General features: G+C 45.1%; 1 protein-coding gene across 1 annotated transcript; it reads right to left on the reverse strand.

Moving 5' to 3' along the window:
• Positions 1–48: 48 nt before the first annotated feature.
• Positions 49–24,379, reverse strand: HCFC1 (host cell factor C1). Its single transcript, XM_026711410.2, has 26 exons — positions 23,162–24,379; positions 20,243–20,391; positions 19,996–20,156; positions 19,560–19,768; positions 19,293–19,377; positions 19,104–19,210; positions 18,825–19,004; positions 16,727–17,137; positions 15,706–15,866; positions 15,357–15,554; positions 13,455–13,682; positions 12,958–13,062; positions 12,531–12,750; positions 12,230–12,372; positions 12,008–12,146; positions 11,064–11,284; positions 7,913–9,611; positions 6,456–6,625; positions 5,144–5,681; positions 4,335–4,721; positions 3,810–3,928; positions 3,586–3,723; positions 3,261–3,446; positions 2,807–3,104; positions 2,051–2,114; positions 49–1,526 (listed from the first exon to the last, which is right to left on the reverse strand). Exons 1-26 carry the CDS (start codon positions 23,373–23,375, stop codon positions 1,487–1,489), a joined length of 6,570 nt encoding a protein of 2,189 aa, XP_026567195.2. The 5' UTR covers positions 23,376–24,379; the 3' UTR covers positions 49–1,486.
• Positions 24,380–25,231: the final 852 nt, after the last annotated feature.

The raw sequence follows: 25,231 nt of genomic DNA on the forward strand, positions 1-25,231 counted from the left end.
TTGAAGGGAGAAGATGAGGGAAAGAGTTCTTTTTCCAAACATCAAGTCTTGTTTCCAAAAAAAAGTCTTTAATTGTTCAAAATAGCACAAAAACGACAGATACGCAGCACTGTGGGTGGGTGGGTGGGTAGGTCAGGGTGGATAGCCAGGGTAAACTCCTATGAGGGCTGTTCCTGTCTCAGTGGAAAATAAATCGGGTCAAATATAGGAAGGACAGAAGGAATCTTAAGGACTGAACAGGAAAGTGGGACACAGCGAAATATACTATAATACAAAAGACCAGGGCACAGAGCAAGGGAGGGAGGTTTGCTCATTGGGGGTATTTTCTGAGGGCTAGTTTGTCTACCAATCTCAACACAGCAAACGGTGCACGTGGGGGGGGGAGGCATTTCTTCTGTATTCCATAGAGCTCCCCTAACTCTACAGAGTAAGCCCTGTTGCTTCCCCCACCCTCCCCTATGTGGAATGTCCCAAGACAACCAGTGGGGGGGAAGAGGGGAGGGAGCATATATTTCTCTACAGAGAGAAACCTAAACTCCTACCCCATGCAATGGAGAGTTGTATGTCAAGAATATTGCCCTCCAGCCTTGCTCTCACCTAAAAGCCTCTGGTGGATCAGCTACATTCTTCCCCCCCCCCGCCCCCTCCCCCCAAAGCATTTTTTTTCTTAAAAAAAGTTTTATACAAAACAATGGAGAGGAATGGCAAGACATCTGCCTATAGCATGCCACCTTGTGGCCTGGAGGCAGGAAGAGCAAAGAGAGAGAACACACCCGGCTTGTGCTGCTAAGGAGGGGCTGTTCCATGTACAGGGGAAAAAGGAGGGGTGGGGGGTGGATTCAAGCCACAAACACCCTGCGCTGAGCATTAGAACAGCTGCATGAGCCCCTTCCCTCCCAATGTTCAAAGTAGCTGCATCTGTGGCCAACCATGTCGCCTCTTCTCCATCCCCACTAGCAGGGACTTCTCTCCATTACCAAACGCAGACACTAAAAACTAAACTGAGGAAGAGGGTCTGTACAGAGGCAAGAACTGGAGGCAGAGAGATCAAGTCTCCGACCCCCAACGCACAGGGTTTCAGGGGAATACAAAAGAACTTCATTCCTGTAACTGCAACTTGTAAAAAAACCCAACAGGCCCCCCTCCCCCCCCATAACAAGTTTTCCCTCAAGCCCACCCCAAACATCAACGTCCATGTTATTGGGGCAGTAAGCAGAGGGTGAGGGAGGACTTCCCATTCCTTCTTCCCCCTTCCTAGGTGGGGTATGGCACAGTGATGGCCCTGCTTGGGGCTCCCTCACATGAGCCTCAAGCATCTCTTCTCCCTACCCCCCACCCCCACCCCAACAGTTCATCCCGTGTGGTGTATATGAAATGTGCTTTCGGCAGTTCCATCTTCCTCCATACACAGGGTGACTGGCTGGCCGGGGGAGTTCAGGCAGAGGCTTTGGAGCAGGCAGGAAGAGGGGACGGCTGGTGACTCCCTTCACTGCCCATCTGCTTTGGGCTTCTTTGGAGCACTTTTCCTGGAAGATGCAAAAGAACAGTTAAGGTCCAACTTCTTGCTTGGTCATGAATGCGATGCTCTCCCTGGCCAGAATACCGGCAACGTTCAAATTTTCATTCCCTGGAATTGTCCACTCCTATCAGTACTTGCAAGCAACCAACTTCTTAATCTTCATCTCACCCTTTTTATATACAACTCAATGGCTAATATGCCTAATACTCCTTCCTCCTCCTGTTTTACACCCAATAAGCACCTGGTGAGATGGTCTGGGCTGAGTGACTGACTAGCCCCAAGTCTTCCAGCCAGTTTTCATGCATAAAGGTGGCCCAGAACTCAGTCTTCTGGTTTCTAAGCTACTACCTTAAATGCTACACCAACTGCCTCTCATCTCCAAACAGCTTAGCTCCATAAAAGAAAATTTATGAGGTATTTTTTTCCTCCCAAAATGACTGGGCATATATATTCCCTTCCATAACCCACCACAACTCTACAACGGAAACATGAAGGCTGAAATAACAATTTGATACACCAATCAATACTCACAAATCAGAAGATGAAAGCGGCCGCTTGTTGGTTGGTTTTGTCATAGATCCATCTTTACTGGATTCTGTAAAGATAAAAGTGCATTACGCACATCGAAAACAAAGACAAAACATTGCCTGAATCCAATTGAATCATTATATGAATGTGAACTATTTATAAATCATGATATCCAATAGGGATAAAACTAGGAATAAAATACAACTGAATGCTGACATGCGAAAAAAATGGGTAATTTTATTCTGACTTTCAGTCCTTTAGTTATACTATTAGAATTTGGCTTGCTGAGCATGTCTCTACTGCTGAACTCTGTAAACCTATCTTCCCAAGCAATTTATACTGCAACTGGTGCTGAAGATACATTTTCAGTCTGGATGGTGAGATTCACATATTAGACATGCCAAATATGATACATTCCCGAGTAGGAATTGGCAGAAATATCTGACAAATTCATCAATTCTTATTGATTAAATTCAATAAAATAATATTCTAGAACTTTGAATGAGACCTTCCCATTTAATTATACCCCCGAAATGTCAACATAAAGATCCAGCCTGGATCTAAGAGGCAACACGGCAGATTTTCTTCATTTGCAAACCAAGGCTCAAAATGGGGAAGTGAATGGTGTGCAGATATTTACAAGAGTCTGAGACCTGGTAGCAATTCTTCATCTTGTTGACAGGTTTAATTTAAAGAGCCTGTCTTCCCACTCATATGCTGTATTCCTCCCTCCAACGTCCCATCACAACCGCTACTCACCTTGAAGCCACCGAACTTGTGTGGCGGGACCATAGCCCTTCTCGTTGCGGGCAGCAATCCGGAAAATAATGGCAGGCTTTGTGGTGTAGTCTATATGGGCATTGGAGAGACTAGCTGACTGGACCAGACACGAAGGACTGGGCCCACAGTAAACCCGCATGAAGGCCAGCTGGGCAGGTGCTGCACTCTTCGGTTCACCCGCCTGGGGACTCTGGATGGCCAGATACACTGAGTATTCTGTGATTTTTCCAGAGGTGACTGAAGGTGGTTCCCAAGTCAAGTGGGCCCCATCCGGACTCTGTGTTAGAAACACATAAAAAGGTTGAAAACCATGATAGCCAAAAGGCATTGCAGCAAGAGTGGGAGACAACAAATGCAACAAACATTATTCAGTTACCCCAACCCAAACAGGGAGATGAATTAACGGGACTTTAAAAACAGAAAAAGCTCTCACTTTACTGATTTTAATGGCACAAGGTGCTCCAGGAAAACCAGGCAAACAGGTCTTGAATGCTGAGATTTCACTGAAAGAGCCTCGTCCACAGGCATTAATTCCTGCTACTCTGAACTTATAAGCAGTACCAGGCTGTAGCTCCTGCTTCTTGAATTGAGAATAATCAGGAGTAGTTCCTGAATCATCCTGCAGAGGACAGAAGAGAGTGGGAATAAGACATCACGATTATCTTGATATTATGGGAATGACAGAAAGATACGTGGCAGCAAAAATTTGGATCTTTACAGTGAAAATAAGGCAATTATAATATATTCTTGCCACTCACATCTGTAGCAGGTGCATCATCAGGCGGCAGGAAGTAGTGTGTCACCACCATGTTAGTTGCCTTGACAATACCCACATCAAACCACTGATTTTCCTTCTTCACAACCACTTTTGGAGGCTGTGTGGGAGGCTCTGGTTTCTAGTGAAGAATGGATAATTCAAGGTTAACTTTAGAAAACTTGCAAACTCATTCCTTAAATTCCCACCAATATTTTTTTTTCTTACCACTGGAGCTGGTTCAATCCCATTAGCAACTTCTGTCAGGGCAGCTGCTGCCTGCAATTTTGCCGGGCTGGCTACTACTACAGGCTGTGGGGCCACGAAAGTATTTGAAGGAGCAAGGCCTGAATGAGGGAAAGAATTTCAAAAACGTCCATGAGATCCCTGATCCCCAACAATATTGATCCATGTCTAAAACTGGAAAGAAAAGACAGGCAACAGAACCAAGTCCCAATTTAACTAAAAGACCCACAGAATCTCCAAGGGTAATAAGTGTCTTGACAGAGCTGGAACATAAAATTATCCCATGATCAAACAATTGTGTTTAGCTACCAGGAAAACCCAATACAGCTTTGCTCAGACACTTGTCTCAAACAAGGGAGCAGGGGGCCCTCCCTTTTACCCTTGGCTAAAAAGCACCATTGTAAGGAACACCTTGTCACTGAGCTGTGGCACCTCTCCTTACAAGTGGAAACAAGCTCTTAAAAGGCCACTGCCAAATAAAATCGCAGTCATCTTTGCCTCACTTACTCTCTGTGGGAGTGGGAGGTAACAGCCCAACCGTGCTGGTCACTGCACTAGCCAACTCATTGAGGCCATTGCTCTCACTGGCAGGATCATTAAGGCTATCAGCAGGAGCCAGAGCTTCTGTAGGCAAGTGGGCAGGCAACTGATGCTGAGGAGGTGGCGGCTGCTGTTGCTGCTGCTGCTGCTGTTGCTGAACGGCAGCTGCCGCCGCCGCTGCCGCCTGAGCCTCCTGAAGCTGCTGTTGTTGCTGCTGCACCAGGGCCGCCAAGTCTTGCTGAGTCAGCACGATGGGGATGGCAGTGGGCTGTCCTTCAGGGCCCTCTGAACTCAGGTGGCCTAGTTCAGCCTGTGTGGCTGCTGCCTCTGAGGTATCCATGGCTTCTCCAGGACCTGTTCAAGAAAGAAAAGAGCTAAATCGGGCATGTCCAAGTCACAGCCTGTATGAGGCCCTGGATGGCTAATAATGCAGCTCTACAGGGTAGAAAGTATATATAATCGACTGTGTGTGTATAATACATACATACATACATATATATATAGTATATATAATCTTTCTTTTTTAATAATAAACAATATAAAAAAGCAGGATTTTTTATACATACAATCTATATTATATATTTTTGTATGTGGCCCAAGATATTTTCTCCTTCCTCAATGAAGACCAGGCAAGCCAAAAGAACTCTTATGGGCTAGATGTTTACCTAAGACCCAAGAAAGGTGGCAAGGTCTTTTCACCAAGGACAGACCTGGCTGACTCATGTGGTGAGTGGAGAAGATTCCAGAGAGGGAAACAGAAGGCTACAAGTACTCACCCATTACAGCCTGCTGGGCTGCTTGCAAGACCGCCTGGATGGCCAGGGCTTGTGCCTCTTCAGTGGCAGCAGCTTGGGCAGCAGCCTCTGCAGCAGCTGTTACGGCTAGTTCCTCAGGAGTCAATCCTGTCACCATCAAAGTGGTGGTGCCCGCCTGGCTCTCCGCCATCAGTTCCTGAGGCAATGCTAACTGCTCCACCTCTGAGGACGGCGGAGCCGCAGGAGTGGCCTGGGGAAGCACCACCATAGCCACAGACTCTTGGGTGGGGGCTGCTGGTGTGGGTGGTGCCTCTTCAGTAGGAGGGGCAAGTTCTGGATGGGAAGCAGGTTCACCCAGAGGGCCTTCGGTTGGCGGCGTGCCAGCTGAGGCGACCTGTGCTTGCCCCTGAGGCTCAGGGGTTGCAACTGCGGTCTGCATCTCTATGGAGGGCTGCAGTGGTTCGGAGGGTGCCGGAAGGGAATCTGTGCTGGTGGCATCAGGAGTCTCAACAGGGGGAACTGCCTCGCCTGCAGGGACATCAGTGAGCGAGGAGATGTTCTGCAACAGGAAGGATGGATAGAAAGGTGTAATGTGTGAATTCTGGACCAGGCAGCATTGAGTCTACCACGAACACTTTTTATACAAACACTAGGGCCTAGGAGCATCTCCACTGGATCGGGTTAAAGGCTCAGCTAAACCAGCCGTCTCCACTGAGAAGGCACCATGTATCACTTCTCCTTAAATCACTTCACTGTTGTGGTTAATACCTCTTCTATCACATTCTGCTCTTTTTCTTTGCCATTATCCTATCCCTCCCCCCGCCCCCAAGGAATGCTGTTTCTTCTTTGAGGATTCTGAGAGATATATTTGGGGAAGAGATATTACATTGAGCCAAATTAAACTGATTTTGGGGGGGTGTATATGTGCACACATATTTGTGGAAACAGCAATATTTACATCCATTTATATCTACGTAACATATTTGGACTAAAATGAGCCAATTACGAGGAACTAGAAACACTGCTGCTGAGGCATGTAGACAATTTGAAGCAGAAATCTTTCTTTCTAGTCTGTAATATGAAGTGACCGGTATAAGCAATGGAAGGAAAGCAGAAATATTCGGGTTAATATGATAATCCTGTGTCTGCTGAATGCAAACTGCCAACATTTTGTTTTCCTAGAGATTCAACAGACTTAAGATCAGGAAAGGTTGCCAGGAATAACTCCATCTCCTCAAAGCCAGCTATAGAATCATCTAGGGAATCTCAATTCTTGTCTGGCATGAACCAAAGAAAAAAGGAAACAAGATCCAGTTCCTCCGCTAATTCTCACCGGTACAGAAGGCCCTGGTGCTGGCGTGGACTGGGTGACGGTAGTGACAGCTCTGATTTGAGTGGAGGAAACTGTGGTCACCACAGCAGAATTGGGGCTGCTAGCAGCTGGACTCTCGGTCACCGGTATCTCAGGTTCCCCTTGTTGCCCATTGGTAGCAGGTGGCTGATCTGCAGAAAGGAAACAAGTTACACAGTGAAGACAAAGATGCAAGAAAGGGTCTTTGGTTGTGAGAATCCACTGAATTTTCAGGATTTGAAATAGTTGTTTCAAAAGATTGAAACTTGAAACAAAACGTTCCATATTTTGGGATACACCCCCAAACTTTGTTGCTTCATTCCATAATGAGTGCTTTAATATATAGAAAAAGTGACTTGAAGCTCAACTTCTTACTTTGTCATTCTAAAGTTACAAAATAGAAAATGTGTGGTAGATCCATTTGAGAATTATCTACCACCTGACTGAGAAAATCTGATCAAGTGGATATCTAAAACAAAACTTAGTTCTTTAGCAAACTTAAAAATGTTAGGTAAGCAGAAATAAAGACATTTTTGAAACCTGTCTGCACAATGTTTAAACCAACATCCCGAGTCAGACTGTTTTAAACTGAAAATAAGATACTTGTTTGTTTTGTGAAGAATTTTGTGGCAAATTCTTACTATTTGCCTATCTCATTCTTAGGTAGCAAGTTGTTCATTAGAGAACAGAATTTTTCTAGGGCCAAATCTCACACACTTCTTAAAATTGGAAAAAAAGCCTTGCACAAATTTTTAAGTGAGGAATATACATGCTATAGAAAATTCTGGGCTATAGTTTGAACAGGCACCGAGAGAAGTAAAGAATGCTATCCAGATAAACCCATTTTTCAGTAATTGTACTTTGTACGGGATGATTGACAGCAGTGAGGACAATATTTTTCAGAGATACCGGATTTAGTTTTATCTATGCCCCCAAAGAATTACAATTTCAAAGCAGCTATTATAGAGCTACGAAACTTCTGAATACATGCAGTGCTTGATTATAGTGATTCTAAAACAAGGATAAATAAAAATTCTAAAGGTAGATAAAGAAAAATACAACTTAGTAAAACTTATTTATTTTTCGGGATACAATATCATATAATATGATGCTATTATGAATTTCCGCTTTCAATGCTGGCTAAGGAACAACAGTGTGTCTGAAACAAGCCAAGACACACCGCAAACAATTCTGTAAAATTCTCCAATCTACAACAGGCCCATGCAAGGCACTGATCACAAATCAGGTCTCCCAAACATTTTGTGAACCGTGTAGCCTAAATTATTCAGTTCATTTCCAAGCGCACACTGTTAAAGAATAATATTGCCCTGTACCATTAAAAGTACCGAGGAATCCCTGAGGTTACCCAGAGAAGTCTGAAAATCCCTATATAAGAACATAAAGCATGTTTCTAATACCCATCCTTAGTGTTCGTTTACCTTGGTTGGCACCCATGGAAGAAGTAACTGTGGTGGCAGTATGGGTGGTTCCCGTTTCATGGGTCTCACAAGGAGGGTTTGAGCATATTCTGGGTGTTGAGCTCTGAGGCAAAGATCCAGCAATCCCCGGGGGTTCTCTCTCAGGAGATTTTCTCAGTTCTGAGTTGCCACATTGTGCTGATGCTGAACTGGAAGACTGAGCGCCATCACCTCCTATGCTGGGTGTCATTGTGGTGCTGGTGGAGTTGGTTTGCTGTGTTTCACAGGGTGGAGTAACAGCGGGGTGCTGGTGCTGGGCACCTTCATTTTGTTCAGCTCCCAGGTTTGATGTGGTAGTGGTGGCTGTGTTCGTAGTACCAGTCTCATGAGTCTCACAAGGTGGATTCGAGCACACCTGCTGTCCCACGGCTATGTTGGAAGTCGCTGTCGTGGCTGTGTTGGTGGTACCCGTTTCATGAATTTCACAAGGTGGATTGGAGCACACCTGCTGGGTAGCACCCTGGTTTGATGTCGTTACGGTAGCTGCATTTGTGGTACCCGTTTCATGAGTTTCACAAGGTGGATTGGAGCACGCTTGAAGATTTGTATCCTTGGTATCCGTGCTATGGGTCTTGCAAGGTGCACTTGACTGAACTGGCACATCAACTTTGACAGACATGGTGGTGCTGGTAGAGTTGGTTTGCTGTGTTTGGCACGGAGGGTTGGCAGATCCCACCCATTCGCCATCTGGCTGCCCCTGGCCCATGAGGGACCGAGCTGTGGTGGCAGTATTGGTGGTATGAGTATGATGGGATTCACACTGGACTTTTTTCAGGGCTTGTGGTCTTTCATTGCTTTTCTCTACGGTAGCGCCAGAGGCAGCACTAGGGGAGCCAGCACTAGGGGAGCCAGCAGCTGGCACGAAGCTTGCAATTTGAACTGCACACGGATGTTCTGTGGGAATATCTGTTTTTGTTGTCATGGTAGTGCTGGTGCTACCTGTCTGCTTTGTTTGGCATGAAGTGTTAGTCAATTCCTTCTGTCCGTCATCAGGTTGCCCTTGGCCCATGTTTGAGGTGGTGGTGGTAGCAGTGTTTGTAGTGCCAGTCTCGTGGGTTTCGCGGGGAGGATTGGAACACACTATCTGGCCTGTACCTACAATGGGCTTTATTGTCATAGTGGTGCCAGTGGCGCTGGTCTGGAAAGTATGGCATGGTGGCTCTGAGGGCGCCCTCTCTGTTTTGGAGGTGGTGGCTGTATTGGTTGTGCCAGTCTCATGAGTTTCACAAGGTGGATTGGAACATATCTTCTGCCCAGCACTCAGAACAGTGGTTGCTGTGTTGGTAGTACCAGTCTCATGCATCTCACAAGGAGGATTGGAGCATATCCGCACCAGTCGACCATTGGGCTGAAGGCCACCACCTTCCTGCCCATCACACACAAACTGTAACTGAGCTGGCCCACCCAAAGTGCCCACAACTGTGGTCGTAGCTGTGTTGGTTGTGCCAGTATCATGTGTTTCACAGGGTGGATTGGAGCACACCAGTGTAACAGTGTTTGGCTGTGACTCTCCTTGCCCCGGCTCAGCGATGGTGACTGTGGCTGTGGGCTGCTCTGTGGTGGGAGAGGCCAAGATAGAAACAGGCAAATCATGCACCGGCTGGGCCTCTACACCGCTGGGGGTGGTAATCAGGGTGACTTGAGTAGGTTGAGAAACAGGCTAGGGGGAGTGAAACAAATACACATAGGTTAGCAGACAGACTCCTAGTCAAGAGACATATCTAAATCACATATAAGATTTACAGGCATTCTGTTATGCAGAAGAGTATGGCTAACTATATTTTAGGCTGCAGGCATTACAAATTATCTTTCATGTGTAAAGTAAATAGTCCTTGCACTTATAAAAGCTACAGCTACATCATGGAGAAATATGAATTTAATAACCCTCTGCAAAATATCCACACAGTGCATTTATACGTGCAAGAAATATACTCTGGGGAATATTTAAAAATATATCTCCCAAGTACTTTCATTCTGATGCAGTCTAGTATAGAATTCTGCAATCTGATTTTTAAAAATCTATTTTTAATTCCTTTACCCATCACTTCTCATTCTTTTTCGGCACTTTGTACAATACTGCTTACCCTGAAAGGGGCTATAGTGTGATGTACGTACACAAGCATTTATGGAGAAGCAGTATTTTATATACTAGCATTATAAAAGTCTGCAAAAGATTAAAGATGCAGATTAAAATACATACTTTGATATAAAGTAATTGGAGACACAGATCTTCATGTGATCTTGATGATAAAGATCTTGTAAAGAAGCCCATGACTCATGTTAGATAAAAAAGAAGGGCACAGCAATTTGTCTAATCCCAGGACAAAAGCTCTCACCTGTTTCAAATGCTAGCTATTCTTGCCCAATACAGAGAGATGCTCATGACATGCATGCTGCCTGTTTCAAATCAATACATGCTGATACCTAAGGTAACTACTAGGGTTCCCCCCACCTCCCCACAATTCTCATGACATCTATGAATTGCAACAGAACGGCTACTTTGTACTGTTTTAGAAAAAGGGTATTGTATTGTAAGAAAAGCAGCCTGGTTCTCTAGATAGTTTGAACTGCAATTCCATGGTCATTGGCCATGTCTGCTAGAGTTATAGGATTTGAAGTCCAAGGCATCTGAAGGGTACTAGCTGACTATCCTTTCCAAACAAGAGTTATCAGGAACATCAAGTCCTGGATAATAGTTAAAAGCCAGTAAGAAACCTCAGACAGGAAAAATCCAACTGTTCGGGTACACAGTCTCTTCCAACTACATCCTTTTTACAATATGTTCCCTTCACACAACCCTGCGTCATTTTCAGGCTTGTAAGAATCCGGTTTTCATATATTGCTTTTAATAGCTACCAGTCCTCTTCCTCTAGGAACCCTCTAGGAACCATCATCCTTTTTTCTAACCATAATCAGACCCACTCTACTACATGAAGAGTCTCAATTAATAGCCAACATCATAAACATAAACATCATTCTTTGAAACCACCTGTGTCAACATCTATCACCACATTTCATGCTGCAAGTTTATCGTGGGCTATGTAGAGCACCACGCTGTCTTGAATGTAGTATGCATCATTTTGTTGGGAAACATTGCTTGCCCAAACCATACCTGCATAGTGATGGTGGGAGTGGTGAGGCCTCCTGCTGCTGTCAGGGTTGTCTGTGCTGCTGAGACAGTGATGGCAGCTGGGTTGATGACCTGGCTGGAAAGTGTGGCAATGGTCCCCAAGGTGGTAATAGGTGTAGCCAAGGAAGCATTAGTATTGTGTGCCCCAGTTCCAGCTAGGCTTGTTGAGACTGTGCCTGTTACAGTGCCTAAGGTTGTAACCCCTTAAAAGATACAAAGAAAAAGAAAACCTTAGAGGGGTAAAACTCTGTTAAGACAGAGGTCTCATTCTCGCGGCCCGCAGGCCAATTGCGGCCCGCAGGACGATATTCTGTGGCCCCCACCGTGATATGAAAGTATAATATTAGTGCCGCCCGCAGGGGGAATGGACCTCTGAACGTTTTTTGTGGAATCCCTTATGCGGCCCAGCCTCACCCAGACTCTGCCTCCAGCGGCCCCCAGGTAAATTGTGTTTGAGACCCCTGCTGTAAGAGGTATCCAGGTTAATTTCAGTAACCTTAGTACATAGAAACATGGGCTCTGAAGTTCCTGGTCACATTTCTAGGCCATATATCTGTAGACTGGCAAAAATACATGGTTAGCGGCAGAGGTGGTATTCAGCAGGTTCTGACCAGTTCTGGAGAACCGGTAGTGGAAATTTTGAGTAGTTCAGAGAACCGGCAAATCCCACCTCTGACTGGAGATTTCACAGTATCGTTACCCTGCCACGCCCACCAAGCCACTCCCACATAACCGGTAGTAAAAAAAAATTGAATCTTACCACTGGTTAGTGGGCCAGTTTTGCAGCACACAGAGGATCCTGTGCGCTGGGAAGATGTCCATAGGCCCTAAAACCTGTCAGTTTAAATGCTGATGCACTATGGAAAGCAAATGCACTCAGATAACCTCTAAATCCATTAATTCTTCCTCCAGCTTAATGCTTTTACCTGTTGTTCCTTTCACGACCAAAGTGGTAACAGTAGGCTTGACTGCAGACACAGTGACAGGGGTAACAAGTCGTACTCCACCCATAGGGACAGTTCGCAAGATTGTGCCAGGTTGTCCTGGTGCTCCCTTAAGCACTACCTATGAAAACACACATTTTTCATATTAAACTGTTGAAGTCAGAACAGGGCTTCTAACATCTCTCAACCTGTCATCTAGCTCACCTGTGTAACGCTTTGCTGTCCATGACTTGTGGTTAATTTGGGTACTGCTGTAATGATCTTGGCGGGTGTACCAGTGCCCGCGGTCATCACTTTTGTGGTGATAATGGTGATGGGAGACTTAATCCCAGAACTACTAGTAACACCTGAAAATAAAAAATAGAATACGAATACACACACACATTCTCTTTCCCCACTCCCAACAACCATGCTGTGATCCCACTGGTTGATGTACAACCCAATGGTCCACAGACTTATGAAACAGGATGATAACTGCTATGGTAAATCAAGTTCCATTTCTTACCTGTGCCACCTGCTTGTGTAATAATAGCTGACATGGGGATGGTCTTGATAATAGTGGTGGTATTAGGCTTTGTTGTGTTGGGTGACACGCTGCTGATGCCCAGGATAGTAGGCTTAGTACCTGTGCCACCTGCCTGAGAGCTGGTGATGATTGTGGTGGGCTTGCCATCTGCTGAAGTCACTAGTTTTAGAATAGTGCCAGCAGGTAGAGGCCCTTTGGTCTTAAGAGGGAACATAAAAACAACAACACAAGAATCAGAACAATGCAGGGCGTCTCAATATTCTTGCCTTTCACAAGCTGAAAACATATTAGAGGGGAAAAAATGGTGGGCAAAGAAAAAGAGGCATATAGGCAATTGGGGTGAGAATGGCATACACCCTAGGACTGGGGTTACATCTCGCATTGCTCCTCCATTGTACGTTCTTACCTGGATTATCTGAGTCACAGGACCAGTTGATGCTTGGCCTGTTACAGCTGATGTCTGGACTGGTTTGGTCTGCACAACAGACATCACTTTTCCCAAATTGGAAATCTGCTCCCCCCCAGAGAAAGAGAGAAAGTCTGCTTTAAGACTCCTTACATCTTCTAATATAAAGGGACATGGTCCCCTTCCTCTAATTCACTCAGCAATTATGTAACCAGCAAAACATCCAGCAATCATTTATGAGTAGCCTGTTTAGTTTTAGTTTACTTTATTGTCATTGCACCTCATACAACAAAATCAAGCACCATCTTCAGTGTACATCATGACCATGAAAATAAACACAAAACACACTGTTAAATGAGAGCATCTGCTCAGCATTACATAAAAAAAGCTGAGGGCTCACTGAAAATGCTAACTTATATGAAGAGCAAGTTGACAGAAAAAAAGCCTCCATTTCCAGCATCCTCTCTTAAACCCCTATTCAAAAGAGTTGTGCTTACCAATGCACTTCCTCCAGGCACAGAGATAGGGCTTTTCACCAATGTGATGGTCTTCGTTACCCCACCCACTACGGTCGTCATCACCTGGGCCTGCTGTGCTACAGTGACAGTGCCTGATTTGTGCACGGTGATGATGGGCCGGGTAGGTGTGTTAGTGGTGGATGAAGAGACTGAAGTGCCCACCTGGGCAGCTGCTGTCTTCAGCATGCGGGTGGCCGGATTGCTCACCTGTTTGTTTAACAAGGTCAGTATTTAAAAAGAAAAAAAGCATCTTATAAGAGTCTGTGGAGGCAATATGAATTCTCACAACTTTTTATTACAGATAGAACATGGTCCAACAAATCAGGCATGATATTCCCCTCTGAAAAAAAATAAATCTGAAAAGTAGCCAGGGGTGCAGGGGTTGCCTAAGCACCCGCTAAGCATCCGATCAGCTCCCCGCCCTGACCTCAACTAATCCCCCCCTTCTCTCTTTCCTCCCCCCCCTCCCCTCCAGGTCTTCCCCAGTGACCCCTCCCTGCATGGAAGCCTCAGCTGGTGCTTTTGGGCTCTTCCTCACCCCCCTGCATGAGATCCTCCAAGCTGCGGGCTAAAGGCGGCAGGGCTCCTCCGGGCTGATCGCGCAGGCACCTGGCAGCTGGGGGGGATGGGGTCCACTTTCCTCCCCTCCAGCGCGGGTAGTTCGGCGAGAGGCGGCGGCTCTATAACCCCAAAGGCAGCTCTCGCCCGGCATCAGCACGCGCGCACGCCCACAAACAAAACACCCAAACACACACTATCCCCACAGTGCGAGAATAACAGGAATAATAGTCTTCTTCCCCCCCACCACTCTGCCCGCCACTAGCCTTGCGGTTGCGACTTGTGTCCCCGCCCCTTGGCTCGGTTTTCCTGCAACTGACTCCCGCCTCACACTTTTGAAAGAGCGAGAGCAGCCCGAGGAGTCGTTGAAGCGCGCCCCGTTGGGAGGGTGGGGGGGGAGAGAGAAAGGCGTATTATTACATGAGCCTTTTAAACTCGTGAGAATGAGCTTCCCGGGCGAGAACAGTTTATTTACATCTGGGCGGCCAAGAATCGTTTTCAAAACCGCTTTCGCCTTCACCAGTCCTCTTCGCAAAGCGCCACTGCAGCTCTTCCTTTTTGCCTTTCCCTTCCCGAGGCAACGCGGGACTGGAGCCATGCGGAGCCACGCCGGCAGTAGCAACTCCTGACTCAGGTGGCCTCCGAGGGGAGGGGATGGAGGAGAAGGGGGGAGGGGCCGATTCCCCCAAAAATCGGAATTCCGATTTTAGTCGGAAGAATATCATGTCCGAACAAATGTAAATCTAGGATCCAAAGTATTTGCCCTATCCTTTTTGTCATGTACTAATTCCAACAAAACTGGTGAACCATTCATACTATGGGAATATAACTTCCGAGTCCAATTCAAGGTTTTGGTAATCACCTTTAAAGTGTTTTCTGACACAGGTCAGGTTAACTGAGGGACGGCCTTGTCTCAATGGGGCCAGTCTACCCCACTTGATCAGGCAGAAGGGGCATGGTACAATCTCTATTGCTCAGTCTACGCTCACGTGTGGAAGAGCCTTTTTCTGCTGTGGCCCCCCCATTCTTGGAAATATCTCTGCCTAAGTAAGTGAGGCCTGTCCCCGCTTAATTCTGCCAATTAGCCTAAGGTCTTCACAGGGGAGGTTCATCATTGGAGGTGGTGGGTGTATTGATTGGGAAGAGACTGCCCCCATACCGATTTGGCTTTTCTGACTCCTGCCTTTGTATTTAATATCTTCAGTGTTACTAATATTTTCTGTATTTATGATTTTGTAAGATGTCCCAAGTGGCTTTTCCGAGTGAGATGGGAGGCATATAAATTTAATAGAGCAAAGAAACAAACATGCCATGGATACTCACCATGACTGGAGAAGAAGCAACTTTAACTGTGGTGGGTAACGTAGCAGTGCCGGGGGACATTGCGACAGTCTTAACTATGGTAGCAGCAGCAGGCATGGTTAACATAGTGGGGGCTGAGGATGGCGGGATTTTCTGAGTGGCTGCAGCAGCAGCTGCCAGAGCTGCCATGCCACTCATCTGGGAGCTGCTACCAATCACCTAAGTTTAAGGGGGGAAAGTCAGTGAGTTAATACCACTAGGATTCTTTGCAAATAACAATGAAAATGTATTAATGATATAGACAGACAGGATGAGATGTGAGGAATTCCTTCTTTCAGCATAGCTCCCCATCACTCCTGCCTTCACTTACCGTCCCTTGAGTGCTCTGTGTGGGTACCACCATGCGTACCCCAGCTGGCAAAGAAGTCACGGTCACTGGGCCTTTCCCAGCTAGTCCTGCTGACCGCACTGTTACCAGTGGTGCTCCTGTGGTAGCTTGTGGGCCAGTGACCTTCAGCACAGCTGGAACAGCTGCGGAAAGAAAATAAGGTGAAATTTTAGACTACATATAAATAAGGGATATACCAAAATACTTTAGAAGTACTTTAATTATTCAAGTAGTCTGGGGTTGTTGTTTTCTTTGAGCCTTCCAAAGTGACAGTTGCTTTAAGAATCACAATATGACTTCACAGAGAAGCTACAAAATGGCAAATGATGTCTAAAGCAACACTTCAAAATCAATTTGGATGCACGCATGTGATAGATTTCTACCTATTCCAGTTATGGAACACTATCCTAGCAAAATGAAGTTAATTTGGGAACTACATTTTTTTATTGACCCACGCCCTGGGCAGGATAGAACAGCAGTAGTAAGCAAGATGCTCCAAATTCTAAACAGCTAATCAAATAGTACCACTACAAGTATGAAACACTTCTGGAATGGCTGGAACATCCCATTTTAAGTTTAATATCTTTTCCCTTTGATGCATCATAAGGATAGCTCATCTTTTTCCTATAATGGAAAAATGTGAAAAGCACTCAGCTGTGTGGCTTTAAATTTTTGGAATGCACAACTAGAAAAATAAAGGATTGTGAGAATATTCGTTGAAATATGAACCTGAAAGTACACTGTGTTCAATGGAGTTCAAGTCCACTCTATTTACTTTTAAGATAATTCTTAAGAAAAAGAATTTCAGAAGACTGACATTAAGGAAAAAGCACCATGTAACAGATGTCCCCCCCCCCTTTTTTTTTTCAAACTGAAGGTGCTCTTACTAAGCAGGGCTTTCTGCTAAGAAGGAAACTCAGACTTTAAGGGCTGTACACAATTAGCCCAGCGTTTGAAAGGGGGGAAAAAATGACTAGATTAAAACAAAAAACATCTCCCTTACTTTGTGGACGAGGAGTAGCAGCGGCAGCTGCTGGAGGAGGCCCTGGCATTGGGCTTGTAGGCACAGTAGGAAGCACCTGGATGGTTGTTGTGGTTGGTGGGGCAGGAGCAGCAGCAGCGGCGGCGGCAGGGGCTGCAGCAACAGCTGTGGTCTGTGGCAGCAGGGTTATACCCATTTGTGCCAAAGGCTGCACGGCAGGGACAGGTGCGGCAGCAGCAGGGGCAGGGCTCTTGGGGGGATTGACAGGCACTGAGGGCACAGGATTAGCAGCTGGCGAGGAGGCAGCTGGGATGTCGTATTTCTGCAGTTGGAGTAAGTAAGTGTCCGCAGTTGGGACAGAACCCCAGCTCACTTCCAAGGAGTTGGTGTTGGCACGAACCAGCTGAACCCGTGAAGGGGGTGGAGGTTTCTCTGTGGGTAAAAGAGAACGGTAGATGGTTTTAGGAAAATTGCCCCACTGTTATCTGTTACGAGAGTACAAACTCCCACATTCCAAAGAAAACAAGTTTTCCATACCAGTTTAAACACATACTTGAAAGGATAGATTAGATTTTTCCCCTGAAGATAGTCACAATACAGCACCAAAATATTGCTGTTTCCTCCCCAAACAACTTTTTAAAACTTCTTGTGATAGGCTGATAAAGTATCATTTGAGGTTCTAACTGTCCACCGCTTTAATTCCCACAAAATGCCTTTGGCTAAACATTTTTTAAAACCAGGAAAAATAACTTTTCCTTCTGCTTTCTAAAAAGCTTGAGACTGAGAAATTTGCAATTATACTGTTTCATAGACCAAAACAAAAAACAAAAAAAACTCCACCATAAAACCAAGAAAGGGATAAGGATGGAATCTTCTACAATCATCATCAAAATATTTAATTTAAAAGTTACTTATGGAAAGCATGATAAAAAACCCATACAATCTCAACAGGGTCTAGTTTAGTTTTACTATTGGATCCTATTTTAATTTAGACACCCTGATTGCTTTTTGTGGGATAAGGAGAACAATCAATGTAACACTGGTATTATCCATAGTGCACTTGGATTTATAGTGTGAAGCTATAGATCCAAAAGTTTTGGATTCTCTGTAAAAGAATGCAGAAAATGCATCCAGAGCAATGCACTATACTTGGTTCCCATCAGAAATTCCAATATGAAAGCAACATCCACATGTTCAAAAAAACCCACAAGTGCACACCTTCCTGAAATGTGTACTTCAGGATGTAATTGAAGCAGCAACATGTTTCACTGTTCTATCATATTTTAAAACTTTCCATACAGAAAACCAGTTTGTTCAAATATTGGCACTATTTATGTTCCCGTGACAGATGATGACTCTCAACATCTTAAATAATTTCTTAAGAAATTAATAGAGTCAGTTTGTGTAATAATTAACATGCTGTCCTAGAAACCAGGAGACTGTGAATTCTAGTCTCACTTTAGGAATGAAAGCTGTCTGGGTGACTTTGAGGCATTCTATCTTATCCTAACCTACCTCAAAAGGTTGTTGTTGTGGGGAAAATAGGGGGAAGGAGTACCCTGTTTCTCCAACAATACGGCCTCCCCCCAATAGGAAGTCCCAGCATGTTTTATAGGCATGAAATGAAATTAAGCCCCTCCCCCCAAATTAAGGCCTATATTAAAGCATGCGAAATGGGGGGGAATGGTGGGGGGGCTTGCCGTTAGGAAGTACTTTTGTTGCACACCCGGATATGGTGCTGCCTGCGTTGACCCCAATACGAAGTGACCCAACGCCGAGGTCAACATCCAAGCTGTCGCCGCCCGCCCGAAGATGCAAGGGGGGGGGGGAATTAAGTCACTGCCGAAAAGACGGCCTAGCCATTTTTTCGGGGCTCAAAAAAATAAAACAAAATCCGGCCTTATTATATGAGAAACACGGTATTAGATATGTTCACTGCCTTGAGTTACTATAAAGTAATAAAGGCAGGATAAAAAAAAATCTAATAAAATTAGGAGAATCCAAGCAAACAGCATAAGCCTATGAGACTTAACAGACTGCAACGTCATAGAAGCCTGAGTAATATATAAATAGGTAGATAGTCCCCCCCCCCGCCGGTACTTCTATCTAGCCTTCTTACCGGTCTCAAGATACCAGAGATCTTTGCAGCAAACCTGGTTGTTCCAGGCTTTACGGTAGCCATCACGGCCACTCCAGATGTACAAGCGGGTATTAATGGCCACGGCACAATGCCCTGCACGTGCCCGTGGAGTATTCTCTTCCAGTGTGTCCATCAGAATGGGCTCCCAAGCCATGGAGTCTGCATTGATAGATATATGCACAAAAAATCAGGCTTCTTAGTAGAATACCAAGCAACTAAGGTTAAAAGAGGCACTTCCTTTATGTCCTCCTCACATACCTAAGTTGAGACAGGCCAGAGTATTTGTGCATTTCCATTCCTTTTCATGTGTAGCCACTTTGACATCATCCATAACAAGGGGCACCCAGCCACCAAATACATACATTCTGCCAAAGAAAGGAAAGAACAAAAATTGAAATTTGGGCGAGAAATCAGTCTGAAACATGTCAGGATAGGAGCGGAACTTACTTGTTCCCAATGGTTGTGGCTGAATGCAGACTACGAGGGAGTGGAGCCACCCCTCTCAGATTGGGCTTGTTCCACGTCAGAGAATCTAGAGAAAGAAACATACCAGAGGTCATTGTTTCCAAAAGGTCCAGCCTCTAAGCCTTCCAAAACACAATACACATACGAACTGGCTAGTGCTTGGATAGAACTAAAATTGTTGTGTCCTAGGATCTGCTCTATCTAAAAGCCTGTTTAAAATCTGTCCCCACTCAGCTTTGTTGCTTTTACCGATATCAAGGGTCCAGAGATCACCAAGACGACAACCACTCATGCCCCCGTATATGATGAGTTTGGATTTTTTGTTGTCTTTTTCTGTGTAGACCACAGCAGTATGGGATTCTCGTGGTGGAGGCAATACACCATAGGTGATGGGAATATCCCAGGATCCCACACCAGATCCTGGCCGCAGCTCCAAGATATAGAGGTCATTTAGGTACCTGTAAAAGAAAAAGAGAGAGAGAAAATGTGAAGGCCAGGTGAGAAATTGTAGCTCTCCCGTTTTTTGCTGTTTTTGTTTTTGATACTACTTGGGATGTTTTCTTAAAAACTGGAGAAAAAGTAAAATAAAAGGGAACATGGCTCATTACAACATTGCACAAAATCTGTTCTAAACTGGCAAAAAGTCATTGTACCTGGACTGTAGAAGCATATCATATCAATGTACCTGGGGATGTTATTCTTAGGATCTTCACTGTCATTGGCCAATCCCCCAAAAAGGTAACATTTGTTGCCCACCAACGAGAAGCTATGGCCAAGGCGGGGACATGGTGTGGACCCATTCTTGGGCATCTTGGCCTTTAATCTCTTCCATTCCCAACGGCTGGCCTAGAATAATAAAGGATCAAATCATTATTAACCTAAGCAATGCAAATTAATATAAAGAACTAAGTTGATTAACATAAAGCACTCACCTGCAATTCATACAGATCATTGCTGTACTTGCCATATTCAACCATTCCACCAAATACTAGGAGACGAGTTCCATCACAAACAAAACCATATGCAGCACAACCAGGTGGAATGTCTCCACGCACAGCTGGGATGAACCACTGGTTTGTAGCTGGAAAAAAAAGAAAGAAATATGAAGGACAGCTTACATTCAAATACAATAGAGCTTCATGTGAGAACATTCTGGAAGCAACTCAGGGCTGGACAATTAGGATTTCACTCTTTCTCTCTTAACTGATACTTTATCAAATAAAGGAGCTCTACAAAAATTGGAACTACTCACTCACTTTAGAAGCTTTTTGTGTGTGTGTGTGTGTGTGTGTGTGTGGTGAAAATGAGATTGCCATCATTGCAATTATATTCTTATTTGCTCTCTTAACTAATAATTTACACAGGATCTTTCAAAAAAAAAATGGCAGTCTTTCAGGATAGCATAAAATAAAGGAAGCAGCCTGTGAGAGCAAAGGATGTCAGAGAAAAGAAAACCTTCCTTCCTGCTCTGGGACAACTGTCTGGATGGATGCAGCAGATAGCAGTAAGAGGCATGGGCGCTGAACTGTTTACAATGAGCAGGCAAAAGGAAGCAACCTATCAGAAGATGAGAGATGAGGCAGCTGCCAATCAGGAAGCTGAGACCCACCCACTTCTATCCAGCTCTAGTTACACAGTAAGAGGACTCCCAACTGTTGGATATCTAGATGCTGTGGCTGACACTAAAAGTGGAGGAGGAAGGCATTCTCCCTCCTGCATGTGCTTGCCAACCAACATACTGCTTCATTCCACATATTTATTCTTGGACTTAACTAGTTATAGTCCCTCCTGTTTAGCCAGCATTGCACTGGCACTTACTGGGATTTTGATAGGCCTCCCAATCTAGCACTTCTACTTTCCAAACTCCCCCCCACCCTCCAAGTACTTGGTTTGTTACTAAAATATTCTTTTGTACTGTTTATCTCAAGGGCTGTATTAACAGCAAGGTAGCAGTGGCATGAAAGCACTAAAGATACAAAAAGCAGAAAGCAAAAGGATCTATACAGTATGATATTGAATTAAAGAATTTCTTCTCATGCAAGAAAAGGAAATGCCAATTTCAAACAAAAATTAAAAATTATCTGAATACTTTTGTTGAAGAGAATTTTTCTGCTTTGACTTTAAAACATTTTGAGTTTGATTTTTTTCCAGAATACACAATGAGCCTGAAGCCTTTACTCACTTATATCTATTTTAAATGTTTCATAGTTTTAAAATATGATTAGATCTATATGATATTATGAGGGTTATTGAGTTTATTAACAATGTGAAAATCTGAATTCTTCCATTTAATTCTCAAAGCTAATATTTGTAGCTATCCTCTGCAACCTTACTCTGGCAATGCTACTTTTATCATTTCCGTTACTAACAGAGTACATGTCTTAACCTTACTCTGGCATGTTACCGAGACTGAAAATGAGACTAGTAAACCAAGTCCAGTCTTTACCAACCAATACTCTTTCTCTAGAAAAACTGTGCTAACTCTCTCGGAACTGTGGTCTCCTGCAACGCATCCAAAGGAGTCTAAACACCATCAATCTTGAGATCATCTATCTAGAGCTCCCCTCAATTAGTAAAGCCTCAACTTTACAAGCCGCTAAACTTTAATTAAAAATATAGAGGCTAGGTAGGGATGGCATATATCTGCAGGGTAGAACACAACTTTTCCAATTGGCACTATAAATAAACCCAGGTGCTGAACTATTTTAGGCAATTTCAACCAGAATTGAGACTACAGGCAATTAATAGCCTGATACTCAAGATAAATTGACCCCTCTCAATTAGCTATAATGTGAAATGTTCCAGCATTTGCTCCCTACCACAACATTACTGTGGCATTCAGTTCAGTTGCATTCTTACGCATCCAAGCCAAGGGGAAAAAACAGGCAACAAAGGGTTAAGAGCTGTAGCATTCAAAAGTTAAATTTTTAGGCGCCAAGTCCTTGGGGAAGAAAAGCTCCTACGAGCATTACGAGCACTGCCCCGCCATCTCATCACGAGTGCATTTGAGAGTCCATGAGGGAAAATAGTGTATTATCACTGCAAGGAGAGATAAAATTACAATGCCAAGCAAAGTTGCACGGCTACTCACAAAGCGCCAGATTAATATGAAAGCACAAGAACTTTGTGTCCTTAAAGCACCCTGCGCTATGTTCAAAACTGGTTCACGGGCTTCATTGACGGATAGTTCTCTAGATATTTTTCTGCTTTCAATCAAGTTGGCAGAGATCTTTCTCTTTTTGCCAACTATTCATTCCTCCACCTCCCACATTGTTGTAAGACTGATGATTTGAACTCCTATGGTTTTGACAAAACAATCCTGAGGTACGCTGTTGCTAGTCTGATGGGCATTCAGCCAAAAAACCATTGCTTTTATGTCCTTTCTGCAAAAATAAATCAATTCCTACACAAGCCAAGCACAAGCGTGTAAAACGGAAAAGGTCTCCAATGTGAAGATGCTAGAATTCCATCTAATAGCTGTTCCAAGGCACATGCCAGTTATCACATTGGAAAGGCTGAAGAAAATTCATGAGAAAGAAGACTTTACCATTGTTTCATCTTTACAGTTCTCTCCTCTATCACTTACTTATCTTTCCATACACCAATCACTTTGAGAAAATGAAGGCAGTTACACAAATGTAATGGGTCTTATAGAAACTTGCTAATATATAACAGTAGTTGCAGATACTTTTTTTTCTATACAAGAGATATTGGAGATCATATGTTCATGGGAGAACTAAATCACTCTGGGACCAATTATAGACGATCTTTTGCCCAATGGACCCAAATGGGGCAGTGCCCTGGTCCTACGAATACCCTAAATACTGTTGCCCATTCAGGCCCCCCCTTACCTGTGTTATAGACATGCAACTCATCCACGATGCCCTCATTGCCCCCTCCGAAGACCACAATCAGCTCTTTGATTGCCACAGCTCTGTGTCCATGTCGGGGCCGAGGCACAGGGCCTGACCACCCAATCACACGCTTCCAGCGGGGCTGCAGCAGCCCTGCAGTGGCCCCAACACCTGTTGGGGAGCCCCCACTAGGGACAACAGGAGAGGCCATAGAAAGCACCTCCTCACTCTCAATAAGTAGCCTTTCTAGCAATCAGTCCTCTAAAACAGCAGAGTCGTAAGGGCTCCCTTTATCAGTTCTGAATCCCAAGCGGTGGCTCAAAAAAGATCCCCCTAAGCCACATGCACTGTCTCTCTTCCGAGGTAAGACTGTTCGTGGAAGCAACACCAGATTTACTTTCTTCAGAGGACAAGAGCAAAGCAGTCCTCCCCAGTGAGGCAAGACGCCCACGATCCTTCTAACTACTATGACACCCCCTCACCGCGGGCACCGGGTCACAGTCACCTCCTTTGCTGCAAACAAACTAATTCGGAGTAGTTGTGAACAAGAAAAGTAAAAAAATAAAATAAAATCTTCCCCTCCCCCCCCCCGAAAAAAAACTCTTGGCGGGACAAGTAGCTGCCCTTTTTATTTCGTGAGGCAGTCACAGCTTAGAGGCATACCCCGTTGCTGAAAAACTCCTAAGGCTCCCTTTCCGACAATGAGTTTCGATGACCGTATTTCTCCCCGCACGACCGGAATACAGAAATCTCTATGGAGCAGACACCCACCCTTGCAATAAGAGAGGGGCTAATACAAAATTACCCCAATTGCCTCCTGCCTTTTCAAAACCAACACCAATTCCCCCTGCGAGGGAACTACCCCGCGTGGGGCAGTTACTCCTCCCCCCTCGTAACAGGGCCCCTCTGCCGCCCCCCTCCGGCCCCCGCTCAGAGCCCGGCCCTGGGAGCCGCCATCTTGTGTTGCCCGGACGGAAAATGGCGGCCGCAGAGAGGGAGAAGCCGCCTCCCCCTCGTTCCCCCACCCGGCGCGTCTTCCCCGCTGATCCTGCCTACTCCCCAGCCCTGAGTTCTAAGCCAGGGCGCTCTCCCTCCGGCTTCCAAGTGCAACGGGCAGCTCGATCCAGCCCCGCTGTACGGCACCGATGGGCAAGCTACGGCTCCAGGCGCCTTCACGCCGCCCTGGGAGCCGCCATCTTGCGCCTGTGAGGAGTCTCTCTTCCTCGGCAGCGCCTGAAGGCGGAGCCAAAACGAGGCCTCTGTACGGAACCCCTCCCACTAGGGCGCCGCCATTTTCGGTGGGCAGGGCTGCTTGGGCACCGCCATGTTGGGGGACCGCCAAGTTCCCCTCTTTCTTTTGCGGTGCGTGTGGAGGGCAAATTCTGGGCCGGTTTCACCGCACTTTTTATTATTATTTTTATTCGAAGTTCAACAAGTTTGTCAGTGTTTTTCCCGGCTGTGAGCTGTGTAAACTCTCCGAATGTTGTGTGTGTGTGTTGCCATTTTGAATATAAAACTCCGCCCCTTTTGCATTTTTAAAAAATCTGCTCCTCCAATAATAGGCTTCGCCATTAGGACCGGCCACGAGTGCTTTGGGAGGTGCGATAGGCCTCCACCTCTCAGCAAGTGCTTCACTGCATAGCAACGCTTATGGGCGCCGCCATCTTTGGGGATAAAAATTGACGCTGCGTTCGTTTCGTGGATGCACGTGAATAATATTTATTGGATGTTCTCGTGTCATCCAGCGGTTAAGACAGCACCTATGACCTACTCATGCTCAGTAATGCACCTGCTATTTTCCGCAAAAGCTATCTTGATTTCTATAAATATTTCTGACCCTTATCCCGAATTTCAAGGAATTAAATAATACAATCCGAGATTCTGGCAGGCTAATATAATATTGGAAATAATAATAAAATTCAGGTTTCATGCTTTCCTGGAAGCTGCCATTTTGGATCCTCCCCTTTGCTATCACTATCCCAAAATTAAAAAAAAAAAACCACATATGTCCCATGAAGTTCCCGGATGTATTTCCCTCCCTTTAGAGAATTAAAATGGCGTCTTTCT

Source organism: Pseudonaja textilis, chromosome 2 (genome assembly GCF_049901715.1).
Source record: "Pseudonaja textilis isolate UNSWEBS1 chromosome 2, rPseTex1.2, whole genome shotgun sequence".
Taxonomy (NCBI): Eukaryota; Metazoa; Chordata; class Lepidosauria; order Squamata; family Elapidae; genus Pseudonaja; species Pseudonaja textilis.

What these genes read in the sequence shown, in the direction of transcription:
- HCFC1 (XM_026711410.2), bottom strand. Translation starts at nt 23,375, where the DNA reads ATGGCCTCTCCTGTTGTCCCTAGTGGGGGCTCCCCAACAGGTGTTGGG. An exon ending in ACCTCCCACTCCCACAGAGA is followed by an intron (nt 3,929 to 4,334) that starts GTAAGTGAGGCA and finishes TCCCTCATTCAG; the next exon opens with GCCTTGCTCCTTCAAATACT. An exon ending in ATGATGCACCTGCTACAGAT is followed by an intron (nt 3,447 to 3,585) that starts GTGAGTGGCAAG and finishes TGTCCTCTGCAG; the next exon opens with GATGATTCAGGAACTACTCC.